This window comes from Propithecus coquereli, unplaced genomic scaffold (assembly GCF_000956105.1).
Source record: "Propithecus coquereli isolate 6110/MARCELLA unplaced genomic scaffold, Pcoq_1.0 Scaffold10, whole genome shotgun sequence".
In the NCBI taxonomy this organism is placed as follows: Eukaryota; Metazoa; Chordata; class Mammalia; order Primates; family Indriidae; genus Propithecus; species Propithecus coquereli.
The window spans coordinates 1,714,144-1,735,726 of NW_012133858.1; the positions used below are offsets into that span (position 1 = coordinate 1,714,144).

The window sequence follows — 21,583 nt, forward strand, 5'->3', positions numbered from 1 at the left end:
GAATGTCCAATTAAAAAAAAAAATTGTGAGATAGCAAACAACAGGTAAGTTAACTGGTACTCAGGTATTAAAAAAAAAAAAAAAGGCAGTCAATAGTAATTAAGTCTGGGTGGACACAGCGCTTAGATTTAGCAGACAAAGAATACAAAGCTATTATAATTAAGTTCAAAGAATTAAAAGAAATCATATTTTTTAAATTACAGAAAAATAAAAGAAAAACATGACAATTACACAACAACTAGGGAATTTTAATAAAGAAATACTAACTTTTAAAACAAAAATTAACTAGAGTTGGAAAGTGTAATAACAAAAATGAAAGATTTGCTATGGACTCAAGAGAATGTCTGAGACGTCACTAAAAAATCCATGAACTTGAAATTAGAGAATTAGAAATTACCCAATAGAAAGGACAAAGAGGAAAAATGATTGCAGAAAAATGAACAGAGTCTTAGAGACCTCTGGTATAAAATAACACATACCAATCAATATATGTGTAAAGGCAGCATCAGAAAAAGAGGAAAAAAAGAAAGGAGAAAAAATGTCTGAAGAAATAATGGCTGAAAACTTCCCAAGTGTGATGAAAAACACTAATCTCCCAAACCATGAGGCTCAATGAACTCCAAATATGATAAACATAGGCATCCACATGTAGGCACATCACATTCCAACTGTTTGAAGCCATAAAGCAAAAAATCATGAGAGCAGTTAACAGAAAAATGATTCATCACATACATCGGAAAAACAATACAATTAATGGCTGACTAATCATCAGGAAAAAACAGAGGCCAGAAGGCAGGAAAAAAAAAATGTCCAAGTGCTGAAACAGAAAAAAAAACTGTCAATGAAGAATGCTATTTACAGCAAAACTATTCACCAAACATGAAAGGAAGAATGAAGACATCCTCAAATTAAAAAAAAAAAAAAAAAAAGGAGAATATTCTAAAGTAAAAGACTTGTTTTAATTATTTTAATCTTGCCATCCATTACAGATATGTTGCAAAAGACTTGTCTTATAAAAAAATATTAGAACAAGTCCCTCGAGCCGAAAGAAAATGACAGTAGATGTTAATTTGAATCCACAAGGAGAAATGAAGAGCACCAGAAATATTAAATATAAGTGAGAAATATAAAACACTGTATAAACACAGTTTTCATTTTCTCCTCTTAATTTCATCAAAAGATGTAAGACATAAGCAATAATAACAGTGTATTGTTGGATAGATGTAATACATATGATAACAATAACACAAAGGGGGGAGAAAATGAAGCTATAATGGAACAAAGGTGCTATATTTTACTAAAATAAAGTCAGTATTAACCTGTGATAAATTGAAATTCAAATTCTAATCCTCAGAGCAACCACTAAGAAAATAAATTTTTTAGTGTTAAAAATCAACATCAGACCTAAGATGATACACTAAAAAATATTTAATACAAAAGGTGGTAGTAAATGAGAACATAGGAAAAAACAACACAAGAGCTATAGAAAACAAAGAACAAAATGCCACAGGTAATTCCAATCACACCACACACTATATAAAGTGTGAATGAACTATGCACACAATCAAAAAGCAGAGTTATCAGGCTGGATAAAGAAGAAAGTTGCCACCATACTCTATCTATGAAGATATACTTTAGATTCAAAGACACAAACAGCTTGAAAGTAAAAGGATGGAAAATGATATACCATGCAAGTAGTAACCAAAAGAGAGCTAGAGTGACAAACATTATTAGCAGACGAAATAGATTTTGAGAGAGAGAAAAAGAGAGAGAGACAGACAAACCCCGACCCTCATTGCCTACAAAATAAAGTCTAAATCACTTCATAATCTGGCCCCTCCTTATCAATTTAATCTTCCACTCACGACCAATGTGAACTCTACATTATAGCTAGATCCAACTTTTACTCTTCCTGAATATATTGTTTCATTTCCAATTCTAAGCTACTGACTACACTTATCATCACTGGAGTGTCTTGACCCTCCCTCCAACCTACAGACATTCTAAAACTATCCTTTAAGTGCCTACTTAACTCCCACTTCTTTCATGAGGCCATCACTAATCTTTTCCTACAGCACTTACAAATATTTGGCATTCACTATATACTCTCTTGGTTTTGTTTATAGAAATCAGATATTACATTATAGTCATCATATAGATAGACACCCATGCACACACCTTGCCCAACCAACTTACTATAAGTGTTTTAAGAGCAAAAGTTGAATTTTGTCTTTCTGTATCATCCACAGAGCTCTCACAGGCTACAGGCTACTTTGTTTCTGTAACTGCTTCTACGTTCCCACTTGCTGTAGACCAGTTATTTTCCAAACTATGGGTCCCAGATGATCAGCATTGAGAAGAGAGTGGGTAAGGAGAATAGAATACAACAGAACTTAACTTTATGCACACAGTAAGAATTTTTTCATGAAACTTGTAGGTAATTTTTCTGTGTTCAGCCTCCAGAGTAGCTGGGACTACGGGCATGCGCCACCATGCCCGGTTAATTTTTTATACATATTTTTTTAGTTGTCCAGCCAATTTCTTTCTATTATTTTTAGTAGAGACGGGGTCTCGCTCTTGCTCAGGCTAGTCTCAAACTCCTGAGCTCAAACGATCCGCCCGCCTCGGCCTTCCAGAGTGCTAGGATTACAGGCGTGAGCCACCACGCCCAGACATTTCCATGATTACTTAAAAAATAAAATGACTACCCAAGATGGAATAAATATCACATTGGTATTAAAAATACCTGAAAGGCATTTTTAAAGGAAGAATTATCCTTTTGCTTTAACCAATAACCATTAACATGTATCCACATCTAAAGCAGATACAGAGGCTTTTAATCTTTTTTACATTACCTGACATCTCACACTTAAAAAAAAAAAGAGGAGGAGGATGAAAAACTTCTGGGAGCTAAAAGCATGTAATCAAGGGATTCCCATAAGGGTACTTTATGTACCATTATGTAAAGTTCAATAAAGGAAAAGTGAACTTTTAGGTGAAGAAACAATCAGCAAGCTTAATACTGTGGGTGTATGGTAGGCAGCACATGGCTGTCATCTTTTCTTCTTCAAAGTTTATTCTATCTGGAGATCTTTACCCCCACCACAGAAAGCTCTAATTTCATAAAATCTAGTAAAACAGGATTCACTTCAAAGGTTTTGCTTTAAAGAATATTTTCCCAAAATATATCATCTGCAAAAAATGAGGGCTAGCCCAAGTTTCATTATCTATCCTCAGTAATCACACTGGTTCTAAAAAGGCATTTAATCCATCTCTAAATCTTTGATTCCACAGTAAATTCAGGTCATACCAAAAGACCTTACAGTTGGCTTAAAAAAAAAAAAATCAGCTCAAAATAACTCCATGTGTACAACAAATATTTTGAAGCCAACTAGTCAGAATTGGGGCCCTGAGCATACAAAAATTCATAATCCTTAAATGTTTCTTACTCTAATGAGTAAAGTAAACCAGTAATTGTGACACAATGTGATTAAGTTGAGCTCACTCAAAGTGCTATCAATACTTGGGGACAGGAGCTAAGAAAAAACTGCTTATTACTTTGTAAAATTCTAGAAAGGGGTCAGACAGAAAAACTTAAATACAGGGATACAGAGTTTAAATATTACAAGTCATAAAGAACCACTGATATGTTTTAAGAAAGAAATTTGTTTTGGGAAGGTCAATAGCTATATTTAAAAAACAGTTAACTAAAGTAGGAGATGTATAAATAAAACTAGGACCTGCACTGAGCTAGAAACAGTGAAAATGGAAGGAAGAAAATGAGTCTGAGAGGCAAGATCAACAGTTAATTGATCGCCTACTGCTGCTGGATTGGTAAATAGAAGGGGGGAGTTGATAACTAACAGGCTTCTGACTTGTGACTATTAACACAGCAGTATAGTTCACTGGCCTAGGAAGCTGTTTTGGAAGCAGGAGGGAATGAGTTCAGTTTGAGACATGTTCATTTTGAAATAACTGAGGAACCCTGAAATGGAAAGGTCCAGAAAGCAATCTGATATGTTCATCTTATTCTCTAGCAATAGTTCTGTGTGGTTCTTAAAGCCACAGGAGTATATAAAATTGCCTATACAGGTTTAGTATCCCCTAACTGAAATGCTTGGGACCGGAAGAGTTCCAGATTTCGGATTTTTTCAGATTTTGCATTATCCTTATCACTTAATCATACCAAATCCAAAAATCCAAAATCTGAAATGCTCCAATTAGCACTTCCTTTAAACATCATGTCTGTGATCAAAAAGTTTCAGATGATGGAGCATTCCGAATTTTCGATTTGGGATGCCCAACCTGTAAAATAAGAAAAGAAGTAGCCAGACTCCCTAGCAACAGAAAAGTCTATAAAGGATACCAAAAAGAAATTAGTTACAAAGTAGAACTTGGACAGTGGTGTCAAATAAGCCCTAAGAAAGGTGAGATATTCAAGAAAGAATCCTGGAGAATACCAATATTTAAGCAGACAGAGGAAAAGGAATCAACACGAGACTGAAAATGAAGAGATGACCCAAAGAAATAATATCCTAGAACAGAGTTTAGTAAACATTTTCTACAAAAGGGCCAGATAAAAAATTCTTTAGGCTTGTAGGTGTGCACTACCACTCAACCACTCAACTCTGCAGTTGTGGTAGAAAAGCAGTCATCCACAGTATGTAAAAGAATGGATGTGGCTGTGTTCTGATAAAATTTTATTTACAAAAACAGGTGGCAGGCCCACAGTTTGCCAACCCCTGCCCTAGGAGCCAAGGAAGGAAGTGTCTTACATTCAATCTCAACTTTTCACTTAATACATATACATATACATTATATACACCATGGACTTTCTATATTAATTTATGGACTAATGCTCTGGAAATCTATGATGATATTTTCCTATAACATTTAATTACTGTATAAATTAAAATTTTAAATTGTAAATTATAGTTATAAATAACATACTGCCTAGGTAGGCTTAAAATTTTCTAAAACAAAATTCCAATTTTATAGGCCAGGCGTGGTGGCTCACACCTGTAATCCTAGCACTCTGGGAGGCCGAGTCGGGAGGATTACTGAAGGTTCAAGAGCAGCCTGAGCAAGAGTGAGACCCTGTCTCCACTAAAAAAAAAAAACAGAAAGAAATTAGCTGGACAACTAAAAATATGTAGAAAAAATCAGCAGGGCATGGTGGCGCATGCCTGTAGTCCCAGCTACTTGGGAGGCTGAGGCAGAAGGATTGATTGCTTGAGCCAGGAATTAGAGGTTGCTGTGAGCTAGCCTGACGCCATGGCACTCTAGCCCAGGCAACAGAGCAAGATTTTGTTTCCAAAAAAATTCCAATTTTAAAGAAACAATAAGCAGGATTCACGCATACTACTTTCTCCAACCAGCTACACAAACTATTAATACTTGCCCAGCACAGAAAGAGAAATGGAAGAGAAATGACAGAAAGGATGCCTGTAGAGCCTAAAGGGACTCAAAGATTTCTATTTTCTTTCAGCAAATATGGACTGCTAAAGTAGCTATAAATCAGGTTCTTGAATGCTTAGTTTTCAGAAGCCCTAGCATGTAAGTCGACACTAACTTAAGTGTGCATTCCTTTAACCCTGTATCTTTGAAAGCCTATATAATAATAGTATGTTATTGGCAATAACAACGACGATGCCAACAACTACAGAATATTGAGAAATTACTATGAACCAGGCACTGTGCTAAGAGCTTTATCTTTGTAACTTCATCCACAAACCTATCAGGTAGGTAACATTATCATCTCCAAGTGAAGAGGGGGCGTCGGCATAGAGAGGTTAAGGAATTTACTAGCAAACAGCAGAGGTAAGATTTAAATTAGGTATGTCCCCCCCCTGCCCCCCAGAATGCTTTCTGCAAGACACAAAATTCTCTTGGTCTTCCTCCTTCCTCACTGGCCAAATTTGCAGTTTTCTTGGCCAGTTCTTCCTAATCTTCCTATTTTTTAAACACTGAAGTAGCCGCAACTCAGTCTCTCACCTCTTTTCAGCTGTTTCTATTACCTTTTCTAGTCTCAGGACTTTAAAGGCTGATGACTCCCAATTGTATATCCCTACACCAGACCTGTCCTATGAACTCCAGAATCTTTTAACCAACCACCTGCCTGACAATTCTTCTGTGTCTAATATACATCTCAACTTAACATGTCATAAGCAAAGTTCCTGATCTCCCTTAAACCTGCTCCACCCCGACCTTTGCCCACGTCAACTGTTGACAATTTCATTCCTCCAGTTACCCAGGCCAAACACCTTGAAGTCCTGAGACCTCTTTCTCTCTGACCTCCCATTTCAATCTTTTGAGAAATCCTGTTGGCTCCATCTTCAATATATATACCCAAGATCCCAGCAATTGTACTCTTGGGCATATATCCTACAGAAATGAAAATTTATGTTCACACAAAAACCTGCAAGTTAAAGTTTTAAAGCAGCTTCATTCAGAATGGCCACCAGATGTTCTTCACTGGATGAATGGATAAACAAACTACAGCATATCCATACCGTGGAATACTATTGAGCAATAAAAATAAATTAAATCATTGATACATGTAACCATATAAATGAATCTCCAGAAAACTATGCTAAGCAAAAAAAAAAAATTCAATCCAAAAGGTTACATACTGTATACGATTCCATTTATGTAACATTCTTGAAAGAAAAAAATTACAGAAATGGAGAAAAGATTAGTGGTTGTTGCCAGAGATTATACTGGGTTTTAGGGGTGGAGGGATGGCAAAGAGAGAAGTCAATGTAGTTATAAAAGGCCAATAAGAGGACCCTTGTAATATTTCATATCTTGACTCTCACAGTGGACAGCATAAAAGTCTGTATTCTTGATAAATTTTGTATGGCAATTATGAAAATGTGCCTCTCGATCTCCCACTGCAAGGTACATCATTGCCCAGTGGTCCCAGCAGCCGAGCTATCAGACCCATTCTCTTGCTGGGGCCAAGCTTCCCATGGGCTGTTCCCAGCCAATGACTAAGCATGGCATGCATACTTTATGGAGGCCTTTTCCCAGAAGAAACTTGACTTCTTAGCCGGACAACTTTGGTTTAAGGATTCCCATAGGCTATGCTATTACTTACAGCTGTACTTGCAGTGTAAGATGTTTCCTTATCCAACCTGCTGCTGTCTTTCCCTTTCTCTTCCACCTGGTTTTAGTTTCCATTTGGTTAGTACCAGTTTCTATAACGCAAGAACACTGCTACACATGGCACAAATAAAAATTACTATTTCTTTTAGTTGCCTGTCAGTTTTATTAGCAAATAGATTTTCCACAAATGACTTAAACAGCCATATAAAAAAAATAATTAGGTGCCTGAAAATATATAATAGGATTATCAAATTTAAGAGGAAGTAAAACAAATAGGGAAGAAAAAAACCCCACATGAATAGCAGTTCGTAACAATTCAGGCCCCTAAACATAAAGAATATAGAGCTTAGCTATAAGGAGTTTTAAAATTTAGAAAATGTTCTCATAATACTTTCATTTGAGTCACACAATACTAAAGAAGAGAAAGGGGAAAACACAATATTTATTGAGTTCTTTTATGCACAAAACATTGGGCTAGAGCACTGCTGTTTTAATACTATTCCCATTTTATAGATGATGAAACTGAGGCTCATAAAATTAATAGATATGCTCAAGCTTTCAAAACACCTAATTAATGTATATGCTCAAGCTTTCAAAACACTATCTTCTAGTCTTCTAGGCTGTCTCCAGAACGTATTCAGAGAATAATCATATCTCTAAGGATCAAAAACAGCCATTATCCTTTCTCACTCTCCAAAACAGTATACACTAAAAGTAGGACACTCTCCATTCACAACAGAACAATAGTGATACTTCACATCTCCACTTCCCCATCCCAACCACAGAACATGTGAAATCAAGCAGGAGACCTGAAACCTATGACTTACATAGTTCAAAGGAGAACTGGGATTAATAGTTAATGACGCTAAAATCCCTAATTAATTAAAAATGCAATTTATGGATTTTCAAATTGGAAAAGCCAGCCTCAACAGCCATAAGGGACTTTTGGGATAGGTTGAGCTTCTGCCTGTAGTAATAGTAAAGGTCTCTTACTTTAATTAGGTACCTAGATGAACTTTACCCCTACACAAGAATTTTCTACCACAAGCACTTCCAAACTGCCCAAGTGAAGTAGTTTATTTAAGTCACAGTATAATGGTCACAGAGGGAAAAAGGCATTCAAATCGTAGGTAAAAATACTACTGAAATGAAACTTGTTATACTAGAAATTATTTAAAAACTGTAGTGTCTTACATATAGTTTATGGGACTACTGATACAGGGATAGTTATTCTTGGTTTTATCTTTGACCTGTATTCTTTTCACCAAAACAAAATGTCTCTCACTGCCACTATGTTTCAGCAGGTTTGTTTATTTAAGTGGGCAAGGAGAAGATCCTATTCTAACCTTTTGCTAGAAACACCTCATTACTTAATGCAATCCCAAACAGCAGGTATGTAAATGAAAGATGTTAATTTTTAAATTCTCAGAGAAATTCCTATTGTATGATAATACAAAGAAAGAAATTGGCCAATATATCAAATTTTATTTTCTGGCCATAACCATCAGTAAACAGTTAACATTAAGGGAAGAAAACAAGAATAATTAAATTCCACAAAGGAAGGGTGATACAACAGAAAGAACTGAGCTTGGTGTAAGGCAGTCTGCCACATTTTAGCATGTAGGTTAAAAAAAAAAAAGGAAAGAAAAAATAAAAACTATACAATAACAACAAACATAATAAAATACTTAGGAATAAACTTGAGAAATGTCAAAAGCCTACATAAGTAAAACTCCTAAAAGACATGAAAGTTGATTTGAACAAATGGAAAGATATTTGTTATTTCTAGATTGTTGCTCCATAAATTAATATAAATATATTGGAGACAGAAACGTCTCAGGAGTTTTGCAGAGCTTTGCCCTGAAGGAATATGTGAACGTGTTAGTTTGCGTATCGAAAGCTGTTTGACCTCAGGAGGGCATCTCTGAAAGACAGTAGAGGCTGCATCCCACAGTGGTACCAGGATTCTCAGACCTAAGGTTTGGACTTGCGTTGTAAAGCAAGGCAGGTCTGCTAAAAACTACAGGATGAGAGCTGATCAAAGAGTGCCCAACGGACAAACAGCCACCTGTGGCTAAAAGCAATTAGTCCAAGGAACAGGTCCTGCTTAAACTCCGGACTACCTATCTCCATTCACAATAACCTGATAAAGAAAATATGGAGCCAATATATCTCTGTTTAACCCCTCTGTTAAGTGATAAATTTACCTTAGAACTTAAGAAGTTAGTCTTTGAAAGATTTTGTAACCATTGGTTCACGTAGAAAGAGTTAGTTAAGGGATCTGAAGAAACCTTTTGAAAAATTGTTAACCTAAGAGGTACTACCTGTTGTTATGTAAATCAGTTACCCCTAGCAACCCATCACTGTAACCTATAAATGCCTGTGTAAAACTTCACTCATGGCCTCTGAGATTGACGGAGAAATCTAGGCCCTCTGAGCACCCGCTTTGCCTATAATCTTTATAAATCTATAAAACTATACCTTCGTCTCTGTGTATTCTTTTATTTCCATTATTTTCCATTTTCTATTATTTTCTTATCCTTTGTAACCCTACCACAGGGACCCAATTTTTTGCTGGGAGCGTGGCCCCCTCCCTGCACTGGATAATTCAATAAATATGTCAGTTCTTCCCAAATTAATTTATAAATTTAATGAAATCTCAATGAAAAATACCAACAAGCCTTTTTACAGAGTTAGACAAATTGATACCAAAGTTCATATGGAAAAATGAACATAGAAAAATAGGTAGGAATACACCAAAAAGTAAAGCTACAAGGGCAGATTAGCCTTAGGAGACATTAGAACATACTATAAAGCCTCTATAATTAAAACAGTATAGTAGTGACACAGGAATATGCAAACAGCCTAGTAGAATAAAATGGGAAGTCCAGAAATAGACCCAAGTACATGTAGAAACTTAGCATCTAGTAACAGTAACATCCCATATCTCTGGAACAAAGACAGCCTTTCTAATAAATTGTACTCAGACAACTAGTTAATGATTTAGAAAAGATAAAATTAGATCAGCAGCTCATACCATACACAGGACGAACTCCATACACACAGGAATAAACTCCAAATGGATAAGGGATCTGCATGTAAAAAGTGAACCTCTGATAACTACTAGGAGAAAATATACAAGAATTTCTCTTTAATCTGAGTATAGCAGAAAGGCTTTCTAGTCGTAACACAAAATCCAGATAAAAGAAAAGAACAACGCAACTGCATAGCAGGAGGAGGAAGGGACTCTTACACAGCAAAAGAATACCATATACAAAGTAAAATACTACATATGTCACAACTAAGGATTATTTCCATAATAAAACACTCTTCAGAGTTGATGGGGAAAAACGAAACACTTCTTTTTTTAAAATGGAAAAAAGAAACCAATTCACATGCATTCATAAAAACAAATAAAATGGACCTTAAACAGATGAAAAGATGTTTAAATGCACTCAAAATAAAAAGACCATAAATTAAAACTACACTGATATATCATTTCTCACTTATTAGATTAGCAAAAATTGAAAAAGTGATGCAACTTTTATAAGGAAGCTATGGAGAAACAGGTACTCATATATTACTGGAGAGAATGTAAATTGGTACAACCCTTATAGAGGAGAATTTAGCAATATCAGAAACAAAACCACATATGTGTTTATATTTTGACTCAGCAGTCCTACTTCTATTAATTTGCTCTGATGTAATACCTCTAATATAAAAATACATATGCACAAGGTAATTCATAGCAGCCTTCTTTGAGACTGCAAAATACTGAAAACTACTTAAACATCCATGAATAAGAAAATGATTGAATTAATTATGCGGCTGTAAGAGGAATGAGAAAAATCTCTGAATTGATGTGCAATGGTTTCCGGGAAATATAACTAAGAGAAAAAACAAAGTACAAAAGAGTATCTTTAATATGCTACCTTTTATGTAAGAAAGAAACCAAGAAAATTACACATCTCTGATCATTTGTGCAAAAGAAACCCAGAAAAAGTAAACCAGAACATAATGAGATTGGCAATCGACACGAATGAGTGGAAGCAGAACAGGAGGAATACAGAGGGAATGACACTTGTATATTTCTGTCTTTGGAACCATGTTTGTGTTCACAGAGTTTTGAAAACAAATAAATTTTTTTCAAATCAAAAAGAACGAGGGTAAAGTTCCAAGAAGGGATACAGAAAGAGATGAATCAAACTACATCAAGTGAATAACCTACCTATGCTATACAAAAAAATTAAAACAAAAAAAAAGCAAGAAAAAGAGAAAACTAATCCAAATACTTTCTGAACAGAATATATGGGCCATATACCTTTCATGCCAAAGACAAAGAAAGTGTAAACAAATAGTGAACTCTTAGGAGGTCCAACTCTGCTTCAGGGGTATGAGTTAGCAGTTGTGAAACTACTTTGTGAATTCTAGGATTGAATAAACAACTATATTGTGGATAATGGTAACCAGGTTTTTCACTTCAGAAAAAGGAGTAACAAACATAGTAAGAGGGAAGGCTCGAGTGAACTCTGTGGTGTTGCTCTGAAATTGAAAGTATGAAATTTTAGTAGAAAGAAATACAGAAAAACATACATGTGAGTACATATACCTAGGCATGTGTGCACACACATACGTGCTCATGCGCACACACACACACACATATATCCCTGTCTAGTTCTGCTGGCTAAGAGGACCTAGACCCAGCTTGAAAGGACTTTCACTGGCCAAATCTGAGGCCATTTGAGTATCAAAATAAATGACTAATGCATTTAATAAGAGTCGATGAGTTCACATGATATATACAAATAAATAAAGAAGTGAGAAGGGAAAAGGTCTTCCTTCCTTATAATCCTTAGAGTAGAATCTGAATTAATTGAAGTATAAAAGAATTAGAAAATCACCATTTGTAGCCATTATTATAATAACTGATCCTAACAAGGCTCATTAATGCATCCTAAAACTGGTTGGTAAAAGTTTGATGAAAAACAGGTTATTTCCATATTCTAAAAGTATTTCCCCACAGAATCCTCATTAATTACAAAGAGAAAAATAGTAATTCTACAGTAAAGAAACCTAGCAGACAGTACTAAATGACAGAAGTCAATGTCATCAGTAATAGGATAAGCAGACATCATGGGCCTCTGGATATAACGTATTAAGAACAAAACATCATTTCTATGGTATTCCTGTGAAAAATGAATGTTGTGAATCTAATTATGAGGAAACATTAGACAAACCCAAATAACTGTTCAAAAATGTGAATGTCATGAAAGGCAACAACTGAGGAACTGTTCCTGGTATAGAAGACTACAGAGATATGACAACTAAATACGTGACCAGGATTTTCTACTGATGTAATGGACATTATTAGAGCAACTGGAGATACTTCAGTAAGGTCTGTATATTATATAACAGTATTGTACAAATGTTAATTTCCTTATTTTTATTAACTATCCTGTGGTTATGTAAGCATATATTATTGAATTTGGGAAATACATATCGCATAATTTAAGGACAAAGGGACATCACACTTAAAAATTGCATTCGAACATTTCAGGAAATAAAATATGTGTATATAGGAAGAAAGAAAATAATAAAGCGTGATAAATGTTAATATTAGAGAAATCTTCATGAAAGGTTTAAAGGAATTCTTCACAGTATATGGCAATTTTAAGTCTGAAATTATATCAAATGGTAAAGTGGCAAGAATCAAATGAATTATGTGTATGAAAGTAATTTTTAAACTGTATGTTACATGAGCACTTCATTATTTTCAAACAGATCATTAGACAAATCTATCTTTATTAAATTAACTGGTCACATACCCAAACAACTCTAGTATGGGGTGAGCTACAAGTTTCACGTGTCTATTATTCTTAAACCATGGTCCTTGACTCTGTACACCTTCCCCATTAAAACATGAAAAAGGGGCCAGGCACATCGGTGAGGTGCCTATAGTCACAGCCACTAGGGAGGCTGAGGGAGGAGGATAGCTTGAGGTCAGGAGTTCTGGGCTGTAGTGTGCAACTGCACTAAGCTCAGCATCAGTATGGGGACCTTCCTGGAGCCAGGGACCAAAAGGTCGCCTAAGGAGTAGTGAACTGGCTCAGGTTGGAAACTCCCGTGCTGATAAGTAGTGGTATCACGTCTATGAATAGCCACCACACTCCAGCCTGAGCAACACAGCAAGACGAAGACGAAGAAGATGAAGATGAAGAAGAAGAAAAAGTAATAAGATCTTAATAAAACATTACACCTACTATTTTGTTACCTTAACATACCTTAAGAATGGATCTTAGCTATCTTCCCCTGTCGAAACACACACATAAAAAGCACAGTATCCAATACACAATTTCCTGGTAGCCAAGGCTCTAAGTGCTCTCTTGCCTTATTATTTTATTTTCCTGACTCAAACCCTTTTATTTTGAACCAAGTTACTTGCTCCTCTCTGTAATGCATCACTTACAAAAAACATTCAAATTTCCAGTGAGGACAATCACAGGTAATTACTGCATTCTACCCTTTGCCATCCAACATGAACAGTTTTCTATTACTTAAATGTTTGTTTTCAGATTTCTACAGTTTATTTACATAGGCATATATTTTTATTCTTTAATGAAAGTGGTTTTGATACATTCTTTGTTTAGAAACTTTCTTAAAATGGAATAATAATTAAAGACATGATGAATTAGAAGGAAGGCAGAACTGCTAAATAAAACTAACAGCTGGTTCCTTGAAAAGATAAGATGACTAAAGTAAAGCTATAGAGCAAGTTTGAACAAGAATAATTAAAAAGTATCAATAAATATAATACATACAAAAAAATCAAAATGTTAAACAAGAATAAAAACCAACAGTAAATACAATTTATTAGAAACCAAAACTGATTATCACATTTATATAATTTATTACATTTAGGTCAAAGAAAAACAACATAAAACCTATATGAAAATCAGGTATCTGATCCTAATAAAAATTGTTAATCTAGGAACCGAAAATAAAACAAAATCACACTAGTTCACCAACAATATTTTAAACTCGGGTTTTTAGGTAACTTAAAAACTGTTAGAGTGGACATATAATAATCTTTAGGAAAGCAACACAGTAAAGGTCCCTACTAAAGGGCATCAGCACATTAAATGCTTCTAGAAGATACCCCAGGATCAAAAACAAATGGGGGGAGGCAGTATTTAACTGGTTAAAACAAAACTTATTTACATGAAAGAAGACTTCTTCCTCAAACCTTGAGGAGGGAAGGGGAGGAGAGGGGAGGAGAGGGGAGGGGAGGAGAGGACAGGAGAGGGGAGGAGACTGCAGCCCCAGCTGACACCATGATTTCATACAGTACTGTGAGAGATACTGGGCCAGAGGTTCCTAGCTAAACCATACCTGAATTCCTGGCCCATTGAAGCACTGAGATAATAATTTGTTTGTTATTTTACATCACTAAGTTTTCTGGATAATGTATTATACAGCAATATACAACTAATACAATTCTTAACAAATGAGTGAGAAAGACACATACCCTAAAAAGGGTAAAAAGAGTAACAGTACATGAAATGATGTTGCAAATTAAAATAATTTTTCACCTACAGAATCGAAAAATGTAAAAATTTTCCCAGTATGTATAGACTGCACAGGAAATAGGTATTATTCATACTCAAATAATGTGCATTTAAATTGATAAGAATCTATCTCAAAGGTAGCTTATATCAAGATTTAAATGCTCTCCTAAAATTCTACTTTTTAAAAATTTATTTTGATAAAGTATATATATGCATTGTTTGATAAAGAAAAAACTCTCAATAGCTAAAAATAGGATAATGACTTAAATTAGGGTACATCCATACAATAAAATATAATGTAATCATTGAAGGATGAAATAAAACTTATTTCCCTCTTTCTTTCTTGAGCAGGGATACAGAGGGCATGATTTAATATTGTGACAGAAAAAGGCTTGATGTAGTGAGAAGCTGATACTATGATAGAGAGTGAGGATTAATATCGTGAGAGAAAGAGAGAGAGAGAAAGAAGGGGGAAGGGTTTAATACAGTGATGATAAAATGTAGCAAGGCACTGTGGAGTCACAGTGTCTGGAGTGAAATCCTTGTCCGTCTACCCACTTACTAACTATGTGACCCTGGAAAAGTTAATTTAGAATCTCTTTGTATATAGGTTTCCTTATCCAAATAATAATAGTATCAATCTCACAGTACAAATGGTTAAGAACTATGTAAAACTACTCATATAAAAAAAACACTTATAATAAGGATTTGATAAGTATTTGCTATCATCATTAACTACTAATCCAAAATAGTTGAATGTGTGGAAATTCAGAAGACAAATATAATGACGATGGAGACCTCATCATGAAAAAATATAGAATTCCCTACTTTATGAACAATAAAAGTTTAAGGAATTTAGAACAGCAAGATTCGCATGGCTCTGGAATCATCTGGGATATTTCACACAGAAGAATTTGACCTGAGTTTTTAAATATGTAAATAATTTAGACAGTAGGAGAATGGGAGTAATAGAAAGGAAGCTGAATAAAGCAGAGAGGTCATAAAGAAGAACTAGTTCAAGGATAACAATGTAGAAAGTTTGGAAAGCTGAGTATTTGGAAAACAGGAAAGACTGGAAGTTTCTGAGTGCACAGGTGAACTAGACAGGTTTTATTGTCTAGGTTATAAAGAATCATAGAAGATTTTTGTGCATGAGGAACACAACCAAGAACTTTGGGATTATTCTAGTGTTAGTGCAGAAGAGATTGGAAGGGAGACGACCAAGGTACAGGCTTACTAGTGGTTAAGCCAAACAATGACAGGACCTGACTAGAAGAGTACTGATGAAAAAGGAAAGAAGGGATACATCAACAAAGCAGTGAGAAGGAAAAAGAAAAATAAACCAAGTTTGACAATGAGTAGATATCAGGGGTCAAAGAATGGAATAGTCTGAAAACCATGAGAAGGAAAAAAGCAAATCTGAAGGTCTGGGAACCAACAGGAAGGATTTCCATCGGGTCTTTAAAGTTAAGTCAGGGTTACATAAAATGCCTTGCCAATTTGAGATAACAATGCAATATTAAAATATTAAGATCCAGTGGGCATTTGGCAACATGAGACTAGTATTTCGGAGAGAGGTGAGAATTGGAAACAAAAACTAAAGAATTAAAAACAACAACAAAAAAACTCTATAGAACGTTCTAAACAGTTTAGACCAGATAGACACTAGACTGTATGCTACTTCAGAGCTGCAATCGCCTCTTATTTATTTTTATATCTCTTAATGGTTAGCATTGGTCTTAACACATGAGAGGCTTTCAGTAAAATGTTTCAGAGGTGGGAGGAGTAGAGAAGGGAGCAAGGCTGCATAGCTTGTTAATGACGAAGCGTTGATTACAACGCAAGTCTCTCTACTATACCACAACATAGAATGAAATGGTGTAAGAAATGAAAATAAATGACAAGAATTCAACTTTGGGACTGACGGTTTCTAGGGATGGATGGAAAAAAAACAAGAGAAAATAGCAAAGAAAAGTAACATTATGGGGGAAAATGGATAGTGTTGCATCATGGATTAAAGGAAATTTTTCAAGAAAGGAAGCATAGTCAATTGTATCAAAAGCTCATGATACAGGCAGTGTTTCTCTGTTCCCCTACACCAATGAGGCACAAGGCAAGGAGAGGTCACTTTTTTAAAGTATAAACTAAGAAATTTTAACTTAACTTTCACAGGATTTTAAATACATGTATCATTCATTGTACTGGTTACAAAAGTAATATTTCAATCTTCAGTAAATTTTATCTCTAGAAAACACATATCTAGAAATAATTAAAGTCACTATAGTAGTTGAGCTGAACAAAAATTGGCTCAATAGATGAAATCTGAGGCACAAAGAAGCAACTGAAAAGTAATCATTTATGGTACATGTATTACAATAGCAACAAAATATATGAAATACCAGAGGTCTTACCTTAAATCTTTTGTCCTGTAATACTTTCTTAATGGCAACCAGTTCTCCTGAATCACAAAGTTTGGCTTGATACACTACACCAAATGACCCATTTCCAATCACTTTAGTGTCCGTATAGCTGACTTCTTGTGGCCTGTCTGGACCCTGCCCAGGAGTTGCTACCACTGTGGTCACTTTGCTGCCATCCTTGTCTCCTAAAGGAAGAAAAGGATTTTTTAAAAATGAGAACTGTAGGAATTTAATTAAGAAAACTGCCAAAGTATAGAAAGTAAACTATATTCTTTACTACAAATTACTTTTAAATGTTCATCTCAGTTTATCACATAGGATTATTTCAGTTATTTGTTTTAATTATAAGTAATTTTTTAATCAAATCTGAGCTCTAAATTATCATGCCCCACCCCCCCAAAAAAATCTATGTTAATCTTAACTACAAATTCTCAGGTTGACTATAAACCCTATCATAAGCTATTTTCTTCCTCATTTGTAAAATCTTTCTTTATACTTTAGCAGTCCTAAAGACAGAATCACAGTCTTCTAAACTTAAACTCTAAATGAAGAGATCCAGAAGGTTAGGACCAGAAAGATTAAAATCCAAGATACTGAACATATTCTTATAATCCAGTTGTCCCAAAGACGACAAAAAACTGAAGTGATTTCAAATAAAGTCTGACTCTTCCCTAGATAATCCATGTCAAAACCATTAACACCAAGAAAAGATTTCAACAACTCTGAATTAATAATTTCACTGAACAAGTTGCTTGCAAAATCTCGCAAATCTAATTCACAAAACAAAGGATTATTATTTTAATTAACATAAATTAATAGATTTTAAGAATAGCTGCTGTACTCCACCATTTTAATTGAAAAAACTGGGGTACACTCGGCCGGGCGCAGTGGCTCACGACTGTAATCCTAGCACTCTGGGAGGCCAAGGCAGGTGGATCGTTTGAGCTCAGGAGTTCGAGACCAGACTGAGCGAGACCCCATCTCTACTAAAAATAGAAAGAAATTAGCTGAACAACTAAAATATACATATAGAAAAAAAAAAATTAGCCGGGCATGGTGTCGCATGCCTATAGTCCCAGCTACTCGGGAGGCTGAGGCAAGAGGATCACTTGAGCCCAGGAGCTTCAGGTTGCTGTGAGCTAAGCTGACGCCACGGTACTCTAGCCTTGGGCAACAGAGTGAGAATCTGTCTCAAACAAAAAAAAAAAAAAAAAAAAAAAAAACTCGGTACAATCAAAAATTATGCTTTTCTACTGTGTAACCATATTGCAATAATGAAAACAAAAGCCACAGCTTAACTTGCTCCGGTAAGAGAACTGAAGCAATATAAGCATTTGTGATGACTTTCCCTACTTGCCTCCTCAGGTTGCCTTCTAGAAGAAACACCTTCACATTTCAGGGGTTCAAACACCAGTTATGAAAGCTATCCACCACAACCCTGAGATTTAGCATCTCTTCATTCCCGCTACTAAGCTTGGGAATGTCTATCTCAGCATAGTGATTTGCAAGCACAAATCAGAGAATTCTGCTGAAAAATTAAAAGCAGAGTGGAAAGATAAAACAAGTAGGTCCTACAGATGTTATAACTGAAATTGTTGAGGCCTCTTTTTGAACTGAGTTTTGATGTTGACAACGACTGATTCTTTCATCCTCTTGTACATGCAGGGAAAAAGTACTCACTATCTTAGCAGGAATTAAAAGATTTACTATTTACTCTATTCTCTCTAAAGCAGAGAAACTGCTGAGAACTCTTACAGACTACACTCTCTACTAATATGTTTAGGTGTACTAGGAACTATGGCTCTGGGCTTTCTACAGACTTCAAGCAGCCTAGAATTTTTATTCAGAAATCATCAAGTTCTTCAGGCTACTGTGCCAGAGATATGCAATAGTAGAACTGAAAAGAATGGCAGGGTAATACCAGGGATGACTTGGCATGAACATTAGTAACTCCATGCGGCAGTTAGCAGCTCGTATGCCAAGGAAAAGCACGTCACCATTTGGCATTGTAATTAGCCAACTTAGCAAAAGATAACAACTGTATAAAATTTCACCATTTACAAAGAACTTTCCCATTCGTTGTTTCATCTACTTTAATACCTATAATAAACGTAGGGATATTATATCTACTGTGCAAACAAAGAAAGCAAAACTAAGAGAGATTAATTTACAAAGCTGTAAGTAACAGAACTCTTCACATGCCTCATGCCACCTCTGCTATATTTTACAACATTCCTGCTACCACTCAAAGACTAACTTCACATGCTTTTTCCTACTACCCTCAAAGAAAAGAAGATAATATTTCTGATAAAATAATGTAAAAAGATCAGCTCCAGAGTAAGTATGAGAATAAATGAACAATCTTTTACAGTTTTCAGGCCTCAACTGCGTACTCCTTAATAGCAAGAGTTATTTCCAAAGATACGTTGGCAACATTAGGTTCTAAAATTTATCTCTGCAAAAACATATGGAAAATTAAAGTGTAGAGAAATTGATTCTGTAATATTCAAACCATTTTAATATTTGCTACTAGAGATTGGATTCTTTTGGACCACAGAAATAGAGTAAGCACTACTTCCAGGAGACCAAAATCCTCAAGAAAAACTAGAAATCATAACAAATCTGCCTCATTAAAAAAAAAAAAGTAACCATTTTTCCCAATACTATATTTCCCAGAATACATGGAACAGTGCTTCTCACAGTAATTATATGACACCAGCCAATATAATAAAATTTCTCTTCAAAAAATGCCACTGTCTTGCAGGTGCAACAGCAGAGTTAGTTCAGCTCCAGGCCCTCTCTTTGGCCAGAGTACTCCTGGGATCCTTTATTACAATTAGAATCCACTCACATGGTATGAATTTCCTACATAATTAGAACACAGAATTAAATCTCCTACTTTTTCCCACAATTGATAAATCTTAAAATATAAACCACAACAGACTCCTCATGAAGCAACGGAAAGATGTCATGCAGTAGAAAACCCACTTTCTACTGAAGGCTGTTAAATACAGAATACAATTTTTACAAAAGTAACTTTAGGCATATCCCAAAACGACACTAGTTCTCAATCTCTCAAACATAGGGTTGTACTTGTAAGGAACATCTTATAGAGATATTGTCTGAAGTCTTCTCAAGTTACTCCTCAGATCAATCCACCCTGAGATGAACAAATGTAACACTGTGACATGGACCACATCCAAAGTATGGAGTGAGCATCCTAAAACCCAAAGGTCACGTCGAGGATGTTTAAATATTTAGGAGGTCTCTGGCACTGATACTCTAACTTTGTAAGAATGAAAAATCTCAAAGTTGAACACACTTTGTTCATTTAATATAGCCATTTAATTTGATGTTTCTTTTCTTATAGAGAAAAATTCTTATAATCCAGAGCTGAAAAAGCCAACAACTGAAACATTTTGTAAACTGAGAGTCTTTTAGAGAATATTAATAAATCATACTACTGATACAAACTAAACAAAGTTCTGCCACAATCCAAGAAATACTCTGGTGATCTTCCTGTGGGGAACTGAGTGTGCAATGACTGCCTCTATAAAATCTTCCTTCACCCCAAGAATAAAGTCTCTGTCTAGAAATAACAAAGTTAAAAGTTTGCCAACAAAATCCCAGAGAAACCAGCATGCCACCCATGACTACACAAAAGATACGAAGCATTTCCATGACATTTTCTACCTAATAATAATAGTATTAGTAGGAAAAACAACATTGCCTATCATCTCTCTATCATAAAGAGAAATAATAGATTTTTTAAAAAATGTTTAACAATACAGTGCTCTAATAAATTACTTAAAAGAACCAAAAAGAACCTTATTTTCCAGTATAACTAAGACTGTCAGAAGAGGAAACACTGGCCACTGTCAATTTTTCAGGTTTTTTAAGTCAAAGTGCAAACAACTCTTTACCCTATGCAGCCAGCTAAAGAATTTCTATTAATGCAAAGATATTCTCCCCAATATAAATAAAACTGCTAGAAACATGAAAACAACATGAAAATTAATTAGCAAAGGAAAAGGAACTGAGGCCCACAGAATCAGAGTTAGATGAATTCTAAAATGAACTTATTCCTGTCATGAAATAAGGGCTCTATTTTATGATGTGGAAACTCTAGCCAGAGTGCAACTGCTCTCTTGTACCCTGGAACAAATGAAACTATGAAAAAAGATAGGAAATATCAGCCAAGCAGTTGAATCTGTCAAATCAGCCCTAACGATCAACAGAATGATATAAATTTCAGGGCAATATCTATGTAAACTTCATCTAATGAAAATCTTTCTAATTAGGGCCTTTCCCCTTAGACATGGTTCATATTCACGTGATTCTAATCTAAGGGATTGGGAAAAATAAAAGAACTACTAAATTTCCTTTGGGGATAGGAAAAGCAAACAAAAGGAGAGGCAAGGAAAACAAAATGGACAGATGTCACACAGAGGATGACTTCTGGAGATGTTTCCCTGTAGTGATAACTTCTAG

General features: G+C 35.1%; 1 protein-coding gene across 1 annotated transcript in view; it reads right to left on the bottom strand.

Moving 5' to 3' along the window:
* The window catches only part of GSK3B (glycogen synthase kinase 3 beta), a 262,122-nt gene that overhangs the window by 158,616 nt on the left and 81,923 nt on the right, over positions 1-21,583 (bottom strand). The window contains exon 2 of the mRNA XM_012639510.1: positions 17,084-17,277. Within this exon, the coding sequence (XP_012494964.1) occupies positions 17,084-17,277 (194 nt within the window). The remainder of the gene's footprint in view (positions 1-17,083; positions 17,278-21,583) is intronic.